The following is a 19,440-nucleotide window of genomic DNA, read 5'->3' as shown; positions in this document are numbered from 1 at the left end:
AAACTCAAGAGAATAGTTGAAACATTGGGTACATTAGATGCAGTGGAACCGGGGTCCCTTATAAGAAAGTAGGATATCAAAGCTCCATATACAAATAACAATCTCTCTTATCCATATCCGACAAATGTAAAGCTTACTAAGCCCTTGAGCATTCCGCGATGCCTTCTTAAGTAAGTGCACCGAGTTAATTAACTTTTATTCTAGTTTTTTGTTTTATGTTTTTGATGTTTACTGTATCTTTTTTCCCTCTATATGGTGTAGTTTGTATAGGCCAAAAGTTCGTCAAAGACACCATATGGAAATGAAAGAAGGATATGAGACCCGTGAAATCTAGCTTGCTGAAAGAGGGACAAGATAAATACCCGTCACCTATGGAAGATCGGGGAACTCCCCTTGGCTAGGGTTCATGATGGTTTTGAATATAAGGATAGGGTATTCTTTCTTATCATCTTCACATAATTGGTAGTTAAACCAAGTCTTTCCTTCTCGATTGCAATTCTCGTTTGCTTAGGAAGTTGTGAATTCTAGTGATAACATGTTATTCTCAACTAGCATGAATACCTGTAGTTTTCAGGTAGCTGATCATGCCTTTTACTTCTTCACATGATTCCCGCAACCCAAGACATTTAATTATATTTAAGACACAAAGATTAAACATGCACTTCATGCAACACAGTATAAACTTTAAAAATGACACTATTTGAATTGATTATCTGCTATTAAAATTAGGCCGGTGGAGGAAAGAGATCAATCTCTACACTCTTTTTGTTTAACGAGTTTCTCGAGTTAGATGTTATAGTTAAGCTTGTACGGGGCTTCTATCTCTTGAATAAAGCTTGACTCTCTCTAAATATTACCACATATACATGGTATAAGCGAATAGGTTGAATTTTCGATACGATTTGCATGTTGCATCGAGGTAAATTTAGGAGTATCAATAGTGCTATCGATTGTGGAAATGACCAACTAATATATATTGGCAAAGAGATTTTTCATTCGTAGTCCAATTGACTCGATTATTTTTTCGAGCGATTTTGCAAACACTCACGTGAAATTCTTAATAAATGAATTTGCAAAGTTAATTATTCTAGATTTAATTTGTGAATTTACAATTAATAAAATCATTCTCTAATCACGTTTAAAATAAATGAAATGGCAATTTTGAAACGAGTCGGTGTATATAGATAGTTCTGGGGTTAGGGATTGCCTCGTTTTAAACTTTTTTATTTCTTTTATTAGCATTTTGTTTCCACATACGATAATGTCTTGGAAATTTCATGGCCTTATGAAGATCCGATTGCGTTGGACAGGGAGACTTTTATCGTAAAGGATGTGAGAATTGCTATCAAGCTGTCCATCTTGTGAGAGATTTTTGCGAGGAGAAGATGATGAATAATTAGACTATCGGTGAGGACAAGGTTGCAAAACTCAAGAGAATAGTTGAAACATTGGGTACATTAGATGCAGTAGAACCGGGGTCCCTTATAAGAAAGTAGGATATCAAAGCTCTATATACAAATAACAATCTCTCCGATCCGTATCTGGCAAATGTAAAGCTTACTAAGCCCTTGGGCATTCCGTGTCGCCTTCTTAAGTAAGTGCATTGAGTTAATTAACTTTTATTCTAGTTTTTTGTTTTATGTTTTTGATGTTTATCGTATCTTTTTTCCCTCTATAGGATGTAGTTTGTATAGGCCGGAAGTTAGTCAAAGACACTATATGGAAATGAAAGAAGGATATGAGACCCGTGAAATCCCACTTGCTGAAAGAGGGACAGCATAAATGCCCGTCACCTATGGAAGATCGGGGAACTCCCCTTGGCTAGGGTTCATGATGGTTTTGAATATAAGGATAGGGTATTCTTTCTGATCATCTTCATATGATTGGTAGTTAAACCAAGTCTTTCCTTCTTGATTGCAATTCTCATTTGCTTAGCAAGTTGTGAATTCTAGTGATAACATGTCATTCTCAACTAGCATGAATACTGTGATTTTTTGCAATTCTCGTTTGCTTAGAAAGTTGTGAATTCTAGTAATAATATGTCATTCTCAACTAGCATGAATACTTGTAGTTTTCTGGTAGCTGATCATGGCTTTTACTTCTTCACGTCATTCCCGCAACCCAAGACATTTAATTATATTTAAGACACAAAGATTAAACATGCACTTCATGCTACACAGTATAAACTTTAAAAATGGCACTATTTGAATTGATTATCTGCTATTAAAATTAGGCCGATGGAGGAAAGAGATCAATCTCTACATTCTTTTGTTTAACGAGTTTCTCGAGTTAGATGATATAGTTAAGCTTGTACCGGGCTTCTATCTCTTGAGTAAAGCTTAACTCTCTCTAACTATTACCACATTTACATGGTATAAGTGAATAAGTTGAATTTTCGATACGATTTGCATGTTGCATCGAGGTAAATTTAGGAGTATCAATAGTGCTATCGATTGTGGAAATGACCAACTAATATATATTGGCAAAGAGATTTTTCATTCGTAGTCCAATTGACTCGATTATTTTTTCGAGCGATTTTGCAAACACTCATGTGAAATTCTTAATAAATGAATTTGCAAAGTTAATTATTCTAGGTTTAATTTGTGAATTTACAATTAATATAATCATTCTCTAATCATGTTTAAAATAAATGAAATAGCAATTTGAAAACAAGTTGGTGTATATAGATAGTTTTGGAGTTAGGGATTGTCTCGTTTTAAACTTTTTATTTCTTTTATTAGCATTTTGGTTCCACAAACGAGAATGTCTTGGAAATTTCATGACCTTATCAAGATCCGGTTGGGTTGGACGGGGAGACTTTTATCGTAAAGGATGTGAGAATTGCTATCAAGCTGTCCATCTTGTGAGAGATTTTTGCGAGGAGAAGGTGATGAATAATTAGAGTATCGGTGAGGACGAGGCTGCAAAACTCAAGAGGATAGTTGAAACATTGGGTACATTAGATGCGGTGGAACTGGGGTCTCTTATAAAAAAAAAGTATGATATCAAAGATCCATACACAAATAACAATCTCTCCGATCCGTATTTAGCAAATGTAAAACTTACTAAGCTCTTGGGCATTCCGCGTTGCCTTCTTAAGTAAGTGCATTGAGTTAATTAACTTTTATTCTAATTTTTTGTTGTATGTTTTTGATGTTTACTATATCTTTTTTCCCTCTATATGATGTAGTTTGTATAGGTCAGAAGTTGGTCAAAGACACTATATGGAAATGAATGAAAGATATTAGAACCATGAAATCCAGCTTGCTGAAAGAGGGACAACATAAATGCCCGTCACCTATGGAAGATCGGGGAACTCCCCTTGACTAGAGTTCATGATGGTTTTGAATATAAGGATAGTGTATTCTTTCCGATCATCTTCACATGATTGGTAGTTAAACCAAGTCTTTCCTTCTTGACTGCAATTCTCGTTTGCTTAGGAAGTTGTGAATTCTGGTGATAACATGTCAATCTCAACTAGCATGAATACTGTGGTTTTCTGCAATTCTCGTTTGCTTAGAAAGTTGTGAATTCTAGTGGTAACATGTCATTCTCAACTAGCATGAGTACCTGTTGTTTTCGGGTAACTGATCGGGCCTTTTACTTCTTCATGTGATTCCCGCAACCCATTACATTCAACTATATTTAAGGCACAAAGATTAAACATGCACTTCATGGAACAAAGTCTAAACTATAAAAATGGCACTATTTGAATTGATTATCTACTATTAAAATTAGGCTAGTGGAGGAAAGAGATCAATCTCTACACTCTTTTTGTTTAACGAGTTTCTCGAGTTAGATGATATAGTTAAGCTTATACCGGGACTCTATCTCTTGAATAAAGCTTAACTCTCTCTAACTATTACCACATATACATGATATAAGTGAATAAGTTGAATTTTCGATATGATTTCCATGTTGCATCGAGGTAAATTTAGGAGTATTGATAGTGCTATTGATCGTGGAAATGGCCAACTAATATATAGTGGCAAAGAGATTTTTCATTCGTAGTCCAATTGACTCGATTATTTTTTCGAGCGATTATCAATAGTGCTATCGTTGTGATTATTAGGGCTAGATACACCCTATCTGCATCAAACCATAGATTTTTGGACTTTCATCATACAAAATTGAGCCCACATGAAATCAACTTAGGAAAGTCAGTCAACTTATGTACCAAAATGGCATCCATGGCGACATTGGCGTAGCTAAGTCACCGATCCCAAATCTCCGATTTCGTTTGAATCGTATAGTATGTGCCATCGCCCAAGAGATTTCCAATCTACCTTCCCTTGAGATCGGCGTCGACTCCAAAGCATGTACACCTACGCATATGTTACATAACCACATCAAAGGTCAAGACTATTTTAGATCCCGCCATGATGCGAGGTGAGGACTTGGGAGAGTCCAAACCGACCTAAGGATCGCCACGGATCCTTAGACACGGTAATCATCCCTAAACCTTGCTCTCGAGGATCATGACACGCTCACCCTCGCACGGAGATGGCGAGGCATTCCATCCCTAGGGTTGGGGGAAACATAAATCTAAAAAAAATATAAAATATAAAATATCATAAATAAAATAAAAAATTATTTAACAAAGTCCACATCGTGCGAGATAGTGCTATGTTAGCACTAGCCAATCAAGTTGACCGAATTAACACAAATGCAAAAGGTTTATGATTGAATTGGCCAAAAAAAAAGATTTAAGATTGAATTGACATAATTACAATAAGTTTGAGGCTTTTTTTATTCAGTTCCTATCTTAGCTTAGGTTCCGTTTGTTTCGTGAAAAATAAATAATTTTGAAAACATTTTCCTGGAACTTAATGCTTGTATCGTTTACAAAAGCGTGCTTAATGAAAAATATTTTCATCGTCTATGAAAATGTTTAGACATAAATTTCTATCAATTTGAATGTTTGTTCATTCGCTAATTATGTCAAGTGACAACAGAGATTATTTTGTGGAATATATTTTCCAAATAAGTCATTTTTCGAGAAATAAACAGAGTCTTAATCTCCTTTATATCTCAATCAAATACAAATAATTTAGAGATAATCCAACGATCTACAAATTCAACCACCCAATTGCAAAATAATCCATTTATCTCCAATATAATAATCCAATAAACAATTTAAATGTATAGCCAATAGAAGTACCTGCTAACGAAACTTCACTTGCTCTTTAATGGTCTATTTCCATGGTCATCAAATAATCTCTTTCAAAGTTTCTTTTTGTCTTGATATATCATGCGTAAACCTGAAATTTAGAGGAAATTTTTTAGATCAAACCAATTGAAAGTTCATGAATCAAATTGCTCATGGAGCAGACACCCAAATGACCGGCAATCTCCTGTAATTCTCAATTCGAAAATTAGATTAGAAACACAGCATGGTTAGTTAGATTAGCTATACATTTTAATTCCTTAAAGGCATTTAAAGCATATGAACCCGATAAATTTTAGCCATCGGATACAATACCCGGCGCTAGGGATAAGATGGGCTAATGATGCTCTGAAAAGCGGATAACGAAAAGTGCGGTATGGATAAAATATGAGGCAGAAAAAAAAAACAGAAAAAAGGAAACCATTCCATCTGTTTTCTTTTTTGTCCAATAGCGAAAAAAAAGAGGTTGGGTTTTTGGCCACCGAAATAAGATGGGTTGGGCCTAAAAATGACAAGTAAAGATACTCCGATATTAAAAAGAATAAGCCCATTGGGCCCAACCCGAGCACCATCCAAAACTGAATCTCAAGACGAAACTGCCATCCGCCATTTCCGCACCGGACTGGGAATCCGAAAAACCCTAGCTCTCCCTCCCTTGGCAACGAGCCAAATTCGCTATAAATTCCCTCTTAAACCCTCATTCCCCCCTTCCTCGCTGAATCCTCGGTCTCTCTTTCTTTCGGATCCCAGAAGAGCAGAGCCTCCTTGCTCGCAGTCTCTCTTCGAACTAGAACCCCTTCGATGGCCCTTCCGATGGAGTTTTGGGGTAAGCTCTCGCAACTTTTGGTTTTTCATAGCTAGGACTTGCTTGATTTGCAGCTTGTCTGCCTCCATTTTGCAGTTGCTCGCGGCGAGCTTCATGGTGTACGTATTTTTCATTTTACCATTTCAGTTCTTCTCGTGGTGCGCTCGTAGTTTTCTATTATGCCACCGCTTTTGCTTCCAACGTGTGTGGCTGCTTTTGCTCATGTTGTCCGGACACGTGTGGATATACTTGCATCTCAGGGCGTTTGCTGAAGCTGCCCGGCTTTCCGCGCGTTGACTCATGAGTCAGCGTGATTTGATTGATCGTGATTATAATTGGCTCTCTGGGATTTTCTGAGGCTCTGCTGATTTGTGCACCTTCTTCTGGATATCCACCATAAATATTGCCCACATCCCTTGCCATTTATTGGACACTTGCTGTTATTGCAATTGCAACTGTGGAGAGCATTGTTTTTGCTTTTGCCGCCGGCTTTGTGTTCTGTTCCACTCTTCGAAGTTTGATTATGCATTTCTCTAGTTTGCTCTCCCAAATTAAGGCATTATGCATTTATTTAGGCAAGCTGTCTTATTTCATTTGGGGGTGCTTCTTGTTGTTGCCTGAGAATGTGTTGGGGCTGACCAATAAATGGGAGTTCTTGCCGGGTGCACTCTTATGTACGCTCGTTTGATCTCAAGTGGTCATCATCTCAAATTCAAATGTTTCCAAAACTGAACAACTGTATTCCAAACTACTTGATTCTTTCGATGGATCTTTGTTGCGTCACTCTTTTATAGACAAAAGTGAGAGTAAATGCGGCAGATGATTGGATTTGCATGATACCGAGTACTAGAATAATTAGCTCTCTCTCTCTCTCTCTCTCTCTCTCTTATCAGCTTAGCCATTCTCATGGATTCAATCTATGTATTATTCTCATTAAATTTCTTTGCTTCCATTTTTTCAGGAGTTGAAGTGAAGGCTGGGCAGCCCCTTAAGGTCAACCCTGGCAACGCCAAAATTTTGCACCTTTCTCAGGTATGAAATTTCCTCATGGATTTGGACGGCAGTTTCGGTTTCCATGGATTTGTCTGTTAAAAGACTTGAATTTGCTTTTCTGCAGGCATCACTCGGTGAATCCAAGAATAGTAAAGGAAATGAATGGGTGCCTCTCCATGTGAAGTTTGGTGATCAGAAGCTTGTTTTGGGAACTCTCTCTACGGAGAACTTCCCTCAATTATCATTCGACTTGGTATTTGAGAAAGAGTTTGAACTATCCCACAACTGGAAAAGTGGAAGTATCTACTTTTGTGGATACAAATCTGTTGTGCAGGATGAATATCCTTTTGTGTTTTCTGCTGCTCAAGTCATTACATTATGCCAATTTCTTTCGGTTTCTTATACTTTCTTTTTTTATTTCTTCTGATTTTTCGGTAGCTTTCAGTGTAGACTCCAACTTAAATATGTTTTTAATGCTATTTTTAATTCACTGCGGCCATGATGGCTGGCTGTTAAAAATGTAAAGGTCATATTTATCGCTAAAAGCAACTCTTTGAGCAAGCTATTTGTTTTGTGTAAAATATAGATGCATGTTTAACTCCAGTTTCTTTGATGTGCTGGGCTAGTTATGACAATTTTGGAGGATTTTTTAATCTCTGGTCGGTCTCTCCCCCCTTATAAGTTGATGCTATACGTGCACGCTCTGTAGTTATCTCCTTTAGGATAGTCAATGAGAAAGTGGTACTTATATAAGCTGATGCTCACATTCCTTTCACTTTTGTTTTCCCCTTGACTCGCTGGTTTGCTCCTCAGCACAGATGATTTTTCTGGTGAGTATGATTAACAATTATAATCTTCAGTGCAATCTACTTATTAGTAGTTATGTGGCTGATGTTGCCCAACTGTTTTCTTATATTTAGATTTGGAGAGTGATTCAGAAGAGGAAGATCGTCCAATGAGTGCTGTGGGAAATGGTAACTACATTTTAAGCAATCACAGTTTTACTTCCTTCTTGTTACTGTTGAAACTAGGTGAATGTGTTGCATAAACTCATGGAACTGCAAACTTAATTCAGGAATGGCTGCGGCACAAGCATCAGCTAAGACTGCCACTGCCAGTGCTAATGCTGCTAAGGCTGAATCATCGGGAAAGCAAAAGGTCAGCATTCCACAACCAATGAAAGTTGATGAGGATGACAGTGATGATGAGGACGACGACGACGACGAAGACGAATCTGATGAGGAGGTACGTAAATTGTTGACCATTCTTTATTTGAGAATGTATTTACTTTGGTGGTCTCCAATTGCTTCTCGTTATTGTCTGAATATAGGATCTGTTCAGGTCTCATCTGTCCACTTCTCTGCAATTTGGATCTGTATATCTTAGGTGTTACTTTTTCATTCTTGTATGAGTACAGTTCTGTGTTTTCTTTGGGAGTAACGTCCTTGAGCTAGGATAGACTGAATTGAACTATGTTATTTGATTGGGAAGTTGAATTAGGGGATAAGGTTTTATTATCATGCAAATATTAGTTAGATAGTTCTTAAAGTTTTTGAGGATTTTCTAGTTTCAGGTAGTGTCAAATGGATCATCTGTAGACATTTTTTGTACAATTATTGTTTTAGTAAAACTTATAACTTGAGACTAGGTTCAATTATGTGGATATGGTTTTTTAAGCAGGGAGATGGTATTGAGGCTGATTCAGATGAGGAGGAAGATGATAGTGAGGAAGAAGAGACTCCAAAGAAGGTAATGACACGAAGATTTCCGGGATGCTTTACAGTGCTCGATTTGACCATTTTGCAAGTCTGTCTCTCATTTGCGCTAACTCTCTCTTTTTCTTTTTCTGTAGGCTGAAATAGGCAAGAAGAGAGCTGCGGATTCTGCAACTAAAACACCTGTTCCTGCCAAGAAGTCAAAGTTACCTACTCCACAGAAGACAGGTCATTAGGTTTATCCCAATATGCTGGCGGATTAGTCGGTGGAATATTTTTCTGTTATTGCATTTTTTCCGCTGTTTATGTATTCCATCTGGTACTATGAGCCATCTGTTTGTTATGATGAGGTGCTCTCTTTTAGTGGTTACTCATGACAAGATGGAGTAAGTTTGGTTTAGAATTTCCTATCTTTTACGTTGTGCATAAAAAGTTTGAACCTGCACAAGTACTCCTTAAGGTTTTCTTTCTTAGTTCCTTTACAGTCGATCATTAGTTGCCTAACTGCTTATTTGCTTTCAGATGGTAAGAAAGGTGGCCATACAGCAACTCCTCACCCTGCAAAACAGGCTGGAAAGAATCCTGCCAACAGTGCCAACAAGTCGCAAAGCCCCAAATCAGCCGGCCAAGTTTCTTGCAAATCATGTAGCAAGTATGCTCTCTCTCTTTCTCTCTGCCCTGGAAAGTATTGCTTTGTGGGCCAAGTGATCCTCCTGTTTATTCTCTTCACTGATATTGTGGTGTTTGAAACAGAACGTTTAATTCAGAAGTTGCTCTTCAGTCTCATTCAAAGGCTAAGCATGGTGGCAAGTAGATTAAAGAACCAAGATAACCATCCGGAAATAGTCGGATGTTTTTTGTTCGTCTTCTTTGGTCCCCCTAAAAAGGTGTTGTTTGAGGCGAATCTTGGAGGAGGTTTTGTTGCGAGGGCTTGGTAGAGTTTCATTATATTGTAATGCCTGCGAAGGTTTTGAACTGGGATTCTTTATTCTAATCAGTAGTCTTATTAATTATCGGGTTGTCACCTTACATTTTGCTTATATCGTGATGGATTTGTGGCTCGTCTAGTTATTACTTATCTTCGGCTCTATTGACCGCCAAAATCACCTTGGTTGAACAACTTGACCTTGTTCTTCAAGAATGTGTCAGGTGTTATGCTCTTCTAGAATGGCTGATCATGGTGGGCTGAGGTCCTGTGAAAACAGTCAAATACGTTCTAAATGCTGATTATGGCGTCCGTCATTTTGAGTGCCCTTCATCAACGAGGTGCTTGTTTTTTGGTGCCATTTTAGCCTTAGACCTAGTGGAGATAGGATTGATTGTTACGGGGATATTTTAGGAGCTATTTTGACGAACGGCCTAGAAAACGGGAAGATTTAGTGCAAGGATTGTAATGGGAATGGAATGCGGGCATGTTCTCTAAGGATCGTCCATATGGCTTATCCTAGATACCCCTTTTCTACACGAAAATCTCTATCTTTTGAATTAGTACAAGGCAATTTACTATGCACATGCTGTCTCTGTAGTGTACACAACATAATTCATAGGATAAAAGTTTACACGAAAATGGGGTAGTACATTATTAATTAAGATTTGGTTTTACTGTGACGTGCAATATCAGATAAAGGGGTTTAGATCGGAGGGAGCAGTAGTTCATACATTAAGGCAGTCAAGTGAGCAATCTGTGGTGGAGTGTGACATAAGGCGATGCATCTACCTGAGGTTTGAATCTAATCTGTTGGGGCAAAACGCTCCCCACTCATCATCCTCACCGATATAACTCCCGGTAGACTCGACAAAGTCATTACCTTAGGAATCTTGAAGTCCGAACACGTTCCTAGTAATTCGGAGAGGCATCGGATTCTCCTGCGGCGGTTGCCGGAAGATGGGTTACCGATGCTTTTGTCGAGCTGCTGTCGCGTGACTCGAAGAGTCTGAGGGCTGAAAATCCTTTTCGGCCTCGCAGAGTTTTGGTGGTCGACACTGGTTTGCTTTAAATATTATTACGAGAAAACAGTTGCAAGCAGTGAGCTGGTTTGCCCGAGAGGTTAAGGGGGAAGACTTAAGATCTTCTGCACATAAGTGCGCGTGGGTTCGAACCCCACAGCCAGCATCTTCTTTTCTTTGTTGGTTTTCTCTCCTGTTTTTTTGCTTTTCTAACCCCTACTCGTTGACAAGATAAATTATAAAAATGGGTAGTAGTGAGAGTAAACATCGGTCTTTGCCTTGTATAAATGCGGCTCACAGTCTTATTTTTACCTTTTTCTGGCCAGCTCAGAGTTGTATTTTTTTATTTTTTTTTTTTGGTTAAAACTCAGAGTTGTATGGGTAGATTCATAAAATAGGCTTAAAAAAAAAAAAAAAGATTGCGTTTGCCGGGAGTCGAACCCGGGTCTATTGCTTGGAAGGCAATTATCCTAACCGTTGGACTACAAACGCTCTGATGTTAAAAATCTATTCCCATATATTTATATAGCCACTTTGAAAGTCAAGATGGTCATCAATTCGCAATCAAAGATCATGTAATTTGCATAAGCTGAAGCGAATAGGTTGCTGTACATTTCTAAAGAACAATGAGCAGTAACTTCATGTCCGGATCTACAATCTCTTAATCTTTTCTAAATCAATGTTGCATTCTCCAAACATTAAAAAAAAAACTGCAGGTCCACAAATAATATCCACTTTCACACCCTTATTTGAAATAACGAAAATATTTCAGATCCTTATTCAAAATTTTTTCAAAAACTGCGGAGTACTGAAACAAAACATCGCTAATTCCCAAAGAAGACCCAGCCACGGGACAAAGACGGCACGTGTCAGGAAGAGAAGACCCCTCGCCCAACTTAACTTAAATTCTTAAACAAAGCTTCTCTCTGCAATTTGCTTTAATTTCCCTAATTTTTTGTTTTATTTCATTTTAGTCTTAGTCCACCATTTCCACAACTAAGTCACGCGCCATTCGAATTTCTACCCTTCCGATACCTATTTTTTTTTATAAAATTATTTTTTTCTTTATACTTATAATTTTGAATTAATACCATGAAAAATCCCAAAGTAATACATTTGTGACAAATTTATTTTAAATTATTTTTTTATCACAAAAAAATCTCAAACTGATATGTCTGTGATAAATTTACATCAAACTAATTATTTTGACCATTAAAAATCTCAAATTGATACACATGTGATAAATTTACCTTCCGTTAATTTCCATTAAATATGATTAATACCATGAAAAATCCGAAATTGATACACCTATCACAAATAGAGAGTAAAAACTCCAAACGTGTACATCCAACAATTGCCACGTGTCATCCAACTCGGCAATTTGATGATAAAATTTAACAGAAACCAACGGAATGTTAATTTGTCACAGATATACCGGTTTAGGGTAAATTTATCAAAAGTGTGCCAGTTTTGGATTTTTGGTGGTGAAAAAAATAATTTGAGATAAATTTGTCACATATATATCAGTTTGGAATTTTTCATGACATTAACCCCATAATTTTATGCGGGGAGAGACTTGCGTGGGGATGCTTTCATGCCGTGTCCATGTGAACAGGACTTTGTAGGGATAATGAAAACAAGAACAAGCCACATTATTAACACCCCCACCCCCTTGTTTTGTCAATTCTTTCTTTTGGAAGATTCCAATTACTGAAGAGGAACCAAAAAATAAACAAGAAAAAAACCGAGAAATCCTTCGAATCGACTGACCCTTGCAAATGCATGCAAATCATCCCGTCCGTTCTCGCAACGATCTCATGTACTCATTAGGAAATAATTAGGCCTAAGCAAAAACTAAGAAAGGGTTTGGTAAAGAGAAAAATGACACTTTCCTTAGAAGCAACCAACCAAGAATGAGGCTTCTGTGAGCATCATTATATAGTTGGAGGGACATTTCTTACCCTAATCTCCATCCATCAACCCTTTATTCTAATGCCAATACTATAATGACAGAAAGATGAGAAACCCATCATCTTTGTCACAACATTCTCTAGGTCAACAAATCAATGGAATTATCCCAAGCGGAATTCCAAAGCACCTTCCAATCATCAGATTTGAGATGGGAATTGCAGGGCTTAGAATGGTTAATGATGTTGTGTCTCCCCATTGCAAGCCTTACAAGTGATGATCATCTAAAGTGGACTTTGATGAAAGATGCAGGGACAAATATACTTTTTGGAGCACTCATGCACTCATTCAGCTAGGAACGAGAAAAAAATGTTTAAAAAGAAATATTTGTGCCATCGGTGCCACGTAGGAAGGCCGACATCCATATCATCGATTATCAATGTGAAAAGATTTAGGACTAAATTGATCCAATTGAAAGATTTATGACCGAATTGGTACCAATACGATACGTTTATTGTTTATGGCTTTTTTGGTACTTTTCCCGAATGTATACTGTGGCCATTGTTCTGCTAGCTCGACGGAACTACCTGGTCAATTTGAAATGGTCGACCTTGTATGCGCCAGAACCATGTGAACCTCCAAACAAGCTCAGAAAGAATGTGTCAGCACAGTGAGTGTCCAAAATTTTCACGGTTCACATTGCTATTGCAGCTTCACCGGAGTAGAATCTCTCTCCCAAACCCTCCCTCTCCGGCGCCCGGAAACAGAGAGAAACACAAGGCGACTACCGAAAAATCGAAAGAAAGACACGTACAGCCTGTTGAGATAATACAAATTCCCATTCCTCTGTCAACTAAAACTAATTAACAAGCTTGTTCTTATTCCCCTACATGACTGAACATGACTGAACTGAACTGAACTGTGTGTATAGAAAGAATTGCAACATTGGGTTTTGTTCTTTCACCCCTTCTGTACTTTCCTGACAGTAATTACCCAAAAACTAAAAGCCAACATATGTCTGGGATGAAGCATGGCAAGGGCTCTCTGCCACAAACCGTTTGGGACCTTATGATCCGAAACAATCAATAACTTAATTGGAGGTTTGCCCTCATGATTCCACTCATTATAAAACTATGCTGTAAAACACAAAATGCTGGAAACACACTAAATTTCGGGGCCTTTCGCGGTTCGGCCGTTCGATGACCATCGCTTTTTGAGGTCGTCGATGATGAAGTAAGCTCACCACGTCTACACAATTGTCCCGATGTAGCCGAATCCCGCGATGAAGAAAGTGATCGTCTGGAGCCACAGGTATACAAAGTAGTTGTTCTTCCCATACAAGAAGTCGTAGCAACCGGTGACGAATAGGAATGCTGCGAACCCGAGCTCCAAGAGATGGAGTCTGCAAATGCAAGGAGCCAGTGAGAAAAGCGACTCGTGATCATCAATTCATTGGAATAATGTCGAACTCGATCTTTCTGATGTTAAGCTCGATAGTTGTTGCATATAAATCTTCTCCCCCTCTAGACATGAACTTAATTAAGTTTGGAGCTACTATCTTTTGATAAATGGCTTTGTTGTAGATAGGATTCGGTAGGATTTGGTAAAGTATTGCCTCATGATAATGTACTAAGATCACATCCCCATGCAGTTTCCAACTACTCTGAGCAATTCAAGTGAATTGTTTGTTCAGCTGACTCCACATGTTGATGCATTAGGGACTGAGAGGATAAGCCAGAAATAATAGCTTACCTGTCTCCGATTTTGAAAGTGAATCGCGGCTTCTTCGATTTGTTTTTGAGAGTGTCTCCAAGTTTTTCCGTGACGACCCACTCGTTGACTCTCCCGGCTTCTAGGAGACCGATGAGGGTGGCCTTGGTCCGGTGCATGGACATCACGTTCTCGAAAAGGATCCAGTAAAACAACAGGTGAATCGACCTGCCCGATTACAACAACCAAACCAAATTAGAGACCCGCGGACATTAGTAAAACAGAACAGCAGAGCAATGAATCGGGGTGAAGATCGTGAAAAAGGTGTCAAGCATTTAAGCGAGCAGACCTCGGAGTTCCAACGGAGTTAAGGATGGTGATGACGGAAGGGATGTAAACGGCGCCCCAAATCGGGACGCGGACTTCGGGGATCCAAATGGTGAGGGGAAGCACGACACAGTAGAAGAAGAAGGTGACCATGTGGGCTATGATCTTCCGGACGAAGAAGAAGCTGTATATGACGTACACTTTCTTCCAGAACCTGACTTTCTGCGATCAATTTCGAAGAGAAATCAACGAACTAATGAGCTAAAAAAGTCAAACATCAGATGATCGAATTCATCACATGGGGGACTTTCTAATTCCTGGACAGACCTTGTTCCGGACGATCTCCATCACCATCTTCCTGAACAGATTGGCAGGACCACAGGACCAACGGTGCTGCTGAAAACGGAAAGCCTTGAAAGTGCTTGGAAGTTCACTTTTCACCTGTCCCGCAACAACCCCCCGAGGCAAAAAAAAAAAAAAAAATTTGCATCTTTGATCAGATAATGTCCTTGGTGAATTAAAATAAACACGCATCGTCAACAAGCATTATAACCTAAAGCAAGAGCTCATAGCATTTCTCTAATAGTTCAACACAGAGCAGTAGACATTGCTCCATGTGAGAATTTGACGTTCATAGCCAGTCAAAAAGGTCGCCTTCGCCGTGACAAGCCACGGCACTCGGCGGCAAATGCCGGGCGGGGGCGAGGACAGTTTCGGATACGAATCCACGGTAAATTAGAAAAGGACAGATAAAACGGAAGAATTCATCTTATTGCAAATTACCTGGAGGTCGCCGAGGTAGACAAACTTCCAACCGCGGAGGCTAGCCCTGACGGCGAGGTCCATGTCCTCCACGGTGGTGCGGTCCTTCCACCCGCCCGCCTCATCGATGGCCGCGATTCTCCACACGCCCGCAGTTCCTGCACATAACGACGCATCGGATTCCTTTCCTGAACTTCCACACTCACTCCCATACTCTAACACCAATAATGAATTCAATAGCCCGAAAAGCCACAAGAGATCAATAATGCCACACGGTAGCACTTGCATTTACATCGCGAGGCAAACTGTAGAAACAGTGAGCAACGACTAAAGGGTAAAAGAAAACAAAAAAACTGATTCCGAAGCCATGTGGGATTCCCAAGTTTTCCTTTTTTTTTTTTTTTTAAATCTTGCCGACAGTACGGAGTAGGAGGTGGAGGGGAAGATGGAAGAAGACAAATGTTTAGAACAGAACAGAAGAGGAGGGGAGGACTGACCGTTGAAGCCGAAGAAGGCGTGGGTGGCCGAGCCCACCTCTTGCTCCACCGTGAAATGGTAGTCCAGCGACATCTCCTGCATCCTCGTCAACAAGCACTCGTCCGCGTTCACTGCCCCACCACCACACGCGACACCAAAAAAAAACACGTAAGTAATGCCGGGGATGTCGGTCTCATAAATGTATCCAAAAGTTGTTCACCTCTAACTCTCAGGTTTTCTTGAAGTTATGGCTACAAAAATTTTAATAGAGACATGCCCAGGTTTCAAAGATTGAACCCTTTTTTTTTTTTTTCTAAATTTTAGTTGCAAAATCAGTACGCGAGCACATTAGATACATTACGTGCACAAAACAGTGCTAGAACTGAGGTGGGGCTAGGGTGGCTCGATAATTGAAGGAACATGTGCTATTTTAGTCCCCCCCTCCCCCCGCCCCCCTTATGTTCGGACAAAGTTCGATCTGCCACACATGAGCTGGCCAAAGAGAGTCTCTATCATGTGCTAATTGGATGTTTGCAAATTGCCACGTTGTCTCTTCCTCATCTCGGAGGTCACGTGACTCTCGCATAATTCCGCCACGTCACCCGGGGGAAAGCGCTAGTGTCGGAAACCGATAGGGTGTGGTCCGCCTCACCGGGATCCTTAACGTACGACCTCAGGATTGCGGAAAAGACGGTTTTACCCCCGCCCCCCCCGCCCCCCTTAGCCTTTGCTCTTTTCCTGGGGAGGGGTGGAAAAGTTCCTCTGACCCCCGCCCGCCCACGCCAGAGAGTTGACCCGGGGGCTCCGTACCTGCTAATCCGGCCCGCACTAAAAGAAAAAAAAAAAAAAACTGCTGGTCGAAATGACGGAATCGCCGCTCCCCCTGCCCCCGGATTTAAAGAAGCTTCTCTTTTTAAATCCAGACAAAGCCGAAAACAAACTGTTTTTATTTAGCTTAGATAGCGGAACTGCTTGAAGCAAAGCTCAGATCCACGATTGCAATTTTTTTTTTTTTTGAGGGGGGGGAATTATGATAAATCATTATGCAAAACAGACATTATAATCATCTTGGCTAAAAATGGGATTTAAAAAATTCGGAATGGGGAGGACTCTCGTTCAAGCAACGTGCCTCAACTAATCCAAGCGAGTGAGTGCCGAGTGGAGTGAGTGAGTGAGTGGTGTTGTGCAAGAGTCGCTATTGACCAGTGTTAAAGTGTAGTGTAGCGTAGCGTAGTACGTTGGGCTCTAATCAGGTGCGACGCAGGAGGCCCCACCGGCCCTCTGTGCCTTCCCTCGACCCGTGATTGATGGACTTCCTCCTCTCGTGGGCCCGAGCGAGCAGCAGAATCAGAAGAATACGTGGTCAATCTCTCTCTCTCTCTCTCTCTCTCTCTCTCTCTCTCTCTTTATTGGTCAAATCTTTTTAATAACTCAAAAACAAAATAAAAGAGTCCCAGAAAATTGAAAAGGCCACCGACACTTCTAAAGCCCTTGGTTTGCCCTAAGTTAGCAAATCACCCGTCCCTCCTTTTCAATCCGTGGTTTCATCTTCACCACATCCAAAGGTCAGTTCGGGCCTAATTACGGAGGGAATCGATCGACCTATGGCCCCGAGTTTAGCGCTCCGACCGTCGAATTATACATTTAACCGACGATCCACGCTGCATGAAAGCGATCATCTTTATTAGGTGATCACTCTCGAAGTGATGATGATGATTTTTTTTTTTACCCCTTTTTGGCTCGGCCACATGGCTTATCCTGTTCTCGCTGTAATTTGCGCTAGTCTTTGACAACTTAGGTGGCCCCCACCACATGACGGACTCCCGAGGAGTAACGTATCAAATTAACCAATAAAAAAAAACAAAAAAAACAAACCCCACTAATCAATGCGAAAATCACCCCCCGACAATGAAACGCAGCATGAAAATTAAATTACGTGCATTGCGGAAAGTTAGACGGAGAGGAAAAGGGACCCAAAAAAGAAAAAAAGAGGGCAGTGGAATTCAATTGGGGAGGGTGTGGCAGGGGAGAGAGGCTTACCGAACCTCCAGCGAGCCTGAACCAGGGCGAGGTCCGGGGTGCGGAGGAAGTAAGGGATGGCGCGCTTGAGGAAGTCGGGCTCCGGCCGGAAGTCCGCGTCGAAGATGGCCACGAACTCGCAGTCCTTCACGTACCCCCGCGTCAGCCCTTCCTTGAGCGCCCCGGCTTTGTACCCGCCCCTCGTCTCCCTGATCTGGTACACTATGTTCACCCCTTTGCTCGCCCATCTCTGGCACTCTAGCTCCACCAATTGCTGCACACAGCAGAAAGAAAAAGTAGATGGAGAAAAAAAAAATGTCAAGTCATTGCAGAAAACAATGTCAAATTGATGTCAGAAGCCCACGTGAGAAATTCAATTGATTCCGCCATGTCGTCAGTAAAAATTCAGTAACGGTGGTTTTGATGGCAACCAACAAAAAGCAGGATGAGAACGAGCAGTGGGTACAGACGGTTCTGTGTGCTGTTTCGAAAGCAGAGGCGCAATCTGCTCTGACAAGAACCAGAAATGGCAGAACCGGGGTACGAAAGCGAACTAGGGGTTACCTTGATCGCGGGATCGGTCGAGTCGTCGAGGACTTGGATCAGGAGGCGGTCTGCCGGCCAGGACAGCCCGCACGCAGCTCCGATCGAAATCTTGTAAACCTGTTCGAGCATTTTCGCACAAGCACAATGAGCCTCTTGTTCTCGAGAGAGGTACGCACAATGCGGTGGTTACCGCTAAATCTAGAGGCGGAGTTACCTCTTTCTCGTTGTACATTGGGATTTGGATGAGGACGAAGGGGAAGTTGGAGCCCCCGGACTCGACGTCCTCCTCGATGGGCTCCCAATGGTAGCGCTTCGCGGGCTTCTGCCAGAAGAGCTTGACGAGGACGATGACGATGCCCATGTAGACCCTCTCGCAGAAGAGCATGAGCGCCATCGCGAGACATACGTAGACGGAGAGCCGCAGCAACGGAACGATCAGCGGCGCCTTGATCAGCTCCCACACCATCCCCACGTGGCCCGCGATGTCCTCCCGGGACATGGTGAACGAGTTCGGGATCAGGTCCTTGCCCGAGATTTGCGCCATTTCCGGGACAGACACTCCAAGACTCTGTTTCACCTGTGCTCTGTTTTCCGAAGCAGAGCACGGAGAGACAAAAAAAAGGAAAAAACTCGGGATGTTATTTAGGATGGAAAGTGGGGGTTGGCTGAGGAAATTGTCCCAGAGATGGTAAGGGTGATGGGGAAGCTAACTAGGTCAAAGCTGGCGTTTTGGGAAGCTAGTGACGGAGATGGTAAATGTGCAACGTAGATCTCAGTTGTCTCCGTCTTTCTTCTCTTGCGCAGATAAGGCAAGTACAGAGGAAATGCCTCCGCTCGGTTTCTTCTCTCCCTGCTCTCACTTCCCTATTTTACCCTTCCAAGACCACTGTCTTCACTTTTTCTCTCTCTCTCTCGCTCTCTCTGAGTTTGCGCCGACGAATGCTTCTGTTCTTCTCACTAGAGCGAAGTGAGAAAGGAAAGGAACAGAGGCATTGCACCGGAGAGAGAGAGAGAGAGAGAGAGAGGGAGAGAGGAGGAGAGAGAGACGGCGGAGTCGATGTGAG

At 41.0% G+C, this 19,440-nt stretch overlaps 2 protein-coding genes and 2 non-coding genes across 4 annotated transcripts; 2 read left to right on the top strand and 2 right to left on the bottom strand.

Annotated features, from left to right (window-relative positions):
- The first annotated feature begins 5,772 nt into the window (after positions 1-5,772).
- On the top strand, positions 5,773-9,778 carry LOC115735515 (histone deacetylase HDT1-like). Its single transcript, XM_030666785.2, has 10 exons — positions 5,773-5,993; positions 6,934-7,004; positions 7,090-7,304; positions 7,782-7,795; positions 7,886-7,939; positions 8,041-8,210; positions 8,646-8,714; positions 8,818-8,908; positions 9,203-9,332; positions 9,434-9,778. Exons 1-10 carry the CDS (start codon positions 5,969-5,971, stop codon positions 9,492-9,494), a joined length of 900 nt encoding a protein of 299 aa, XP_030522645.1. The 5' UTR covers positions 5,773-5,968; the 3' UTR covers positions 9,495-9,778.
- A 932-nt stretch (positions 9,779-10,710) lies between these two features.
- On the top strand, positions 10,711-10,793 carry TRNAL-UAA. The gene has a single exon. It is a non-coding gene; the product is annotated as a tRNA-Leu (tRNA).
- A 254-nt stretch (positions 10,794-11,047) lies between these two features.
- On the bottom strand, positions 11,048-11,119 carry TRNAG-UCC. The gene has a single exon. It is a non-coding gene; the product is annotated as a tRNA-Gly (tRNA).
- Positions 11,120-13,355: 2,236 nt separating this feature from the next.
- Positions 13,356-19,440, bottom strand: LOC115735430 (glucomannan 4-beta-mannosyltransferase 2). The gene is made up of 9 exons (XM_030666656.2): positions 18,591-19,440; positions 18,395-18,493; positions 17,852-18,104; positions 15,832-15,942; positions 15,356-15,492; positions 14,900-15,013; positions 14,595-14,794; positions 14,288-14,473; positions 13,356-13,937 (listed from the first exon to the last, which is right to left on the bottom strand). The coding sequence occupies exons 1-9, from the start codon at positions 18,918-18,920 to the stop codon at positions 13,784-13,786; spliced, it is 1,584 nt and encodes a 527-aa protein (XP_030522516.1). The 5' UTR covers positions 18,921-19,440; the 3' UTR covers positions 13,356-13,783.

Source organism: Rhodamnia argentea, chromosome 8 (genome assembly GCF_020921035.1).
Source record: "Rhodamnia argentea isolate NSW1041297 chromosome 8, ASM2092103v1, whole genome shotgun sequence".
NCBI classification, from domain to species: Eukaryota; Viridiplantae; Streptophyta; class Magnoliopsida; order Myrtales; family Myrtaceae; genus Rhodamnia; species Rhodamnia argentea.
This window is presented reverse-complemented; position numbering and strand designations above follow the sequence as displayed.

Bases quoted from the DNA above. Each gene is read 5' to 3' on its own strand.
- LOC115735430 (XM_030666656.2), bottom strand. From the start codon at position 18,920: ATGGCGCAAATCTCGGGCAAGGACCTGATCCCGAACTCGTTCACCATG. The intron at 18,494-18,590 runs GTAACTCCGCCT...ATGCTCGAACAG, and splicing joins CAATGTACAACGAGAAAGAG to GTTTACAAGATTTCGATCGG. The intron at 14,474-14,594 runs GTCTGCTCGCTT...GTAATCGGGCAG, and splicing joins AACTCCGTTGGAACTCCGAG to GTCGATTCACCTGTTGTTTT.
- LOC115735515 (XM_030666785.2), top strand. From the start codon at position 5,969: ATGGCCCTTCCGATGGAGTTTTGGG. The intron at 8,715-8,817 runs GTAATGACACGA...CTTTTTCTGTAG, and splicing joins AAGAAGAGACTCCAAAGAAG to GCTGAAATAGGCAAGAAGAG. The intron at 8,909-9,202 runs GTCATTAGGTTT...ATTTGCTTTCAG, and splicing joins ACCTACTCCACAGAAGACAG to ATGGTAAGAAAGGTGGCCAT.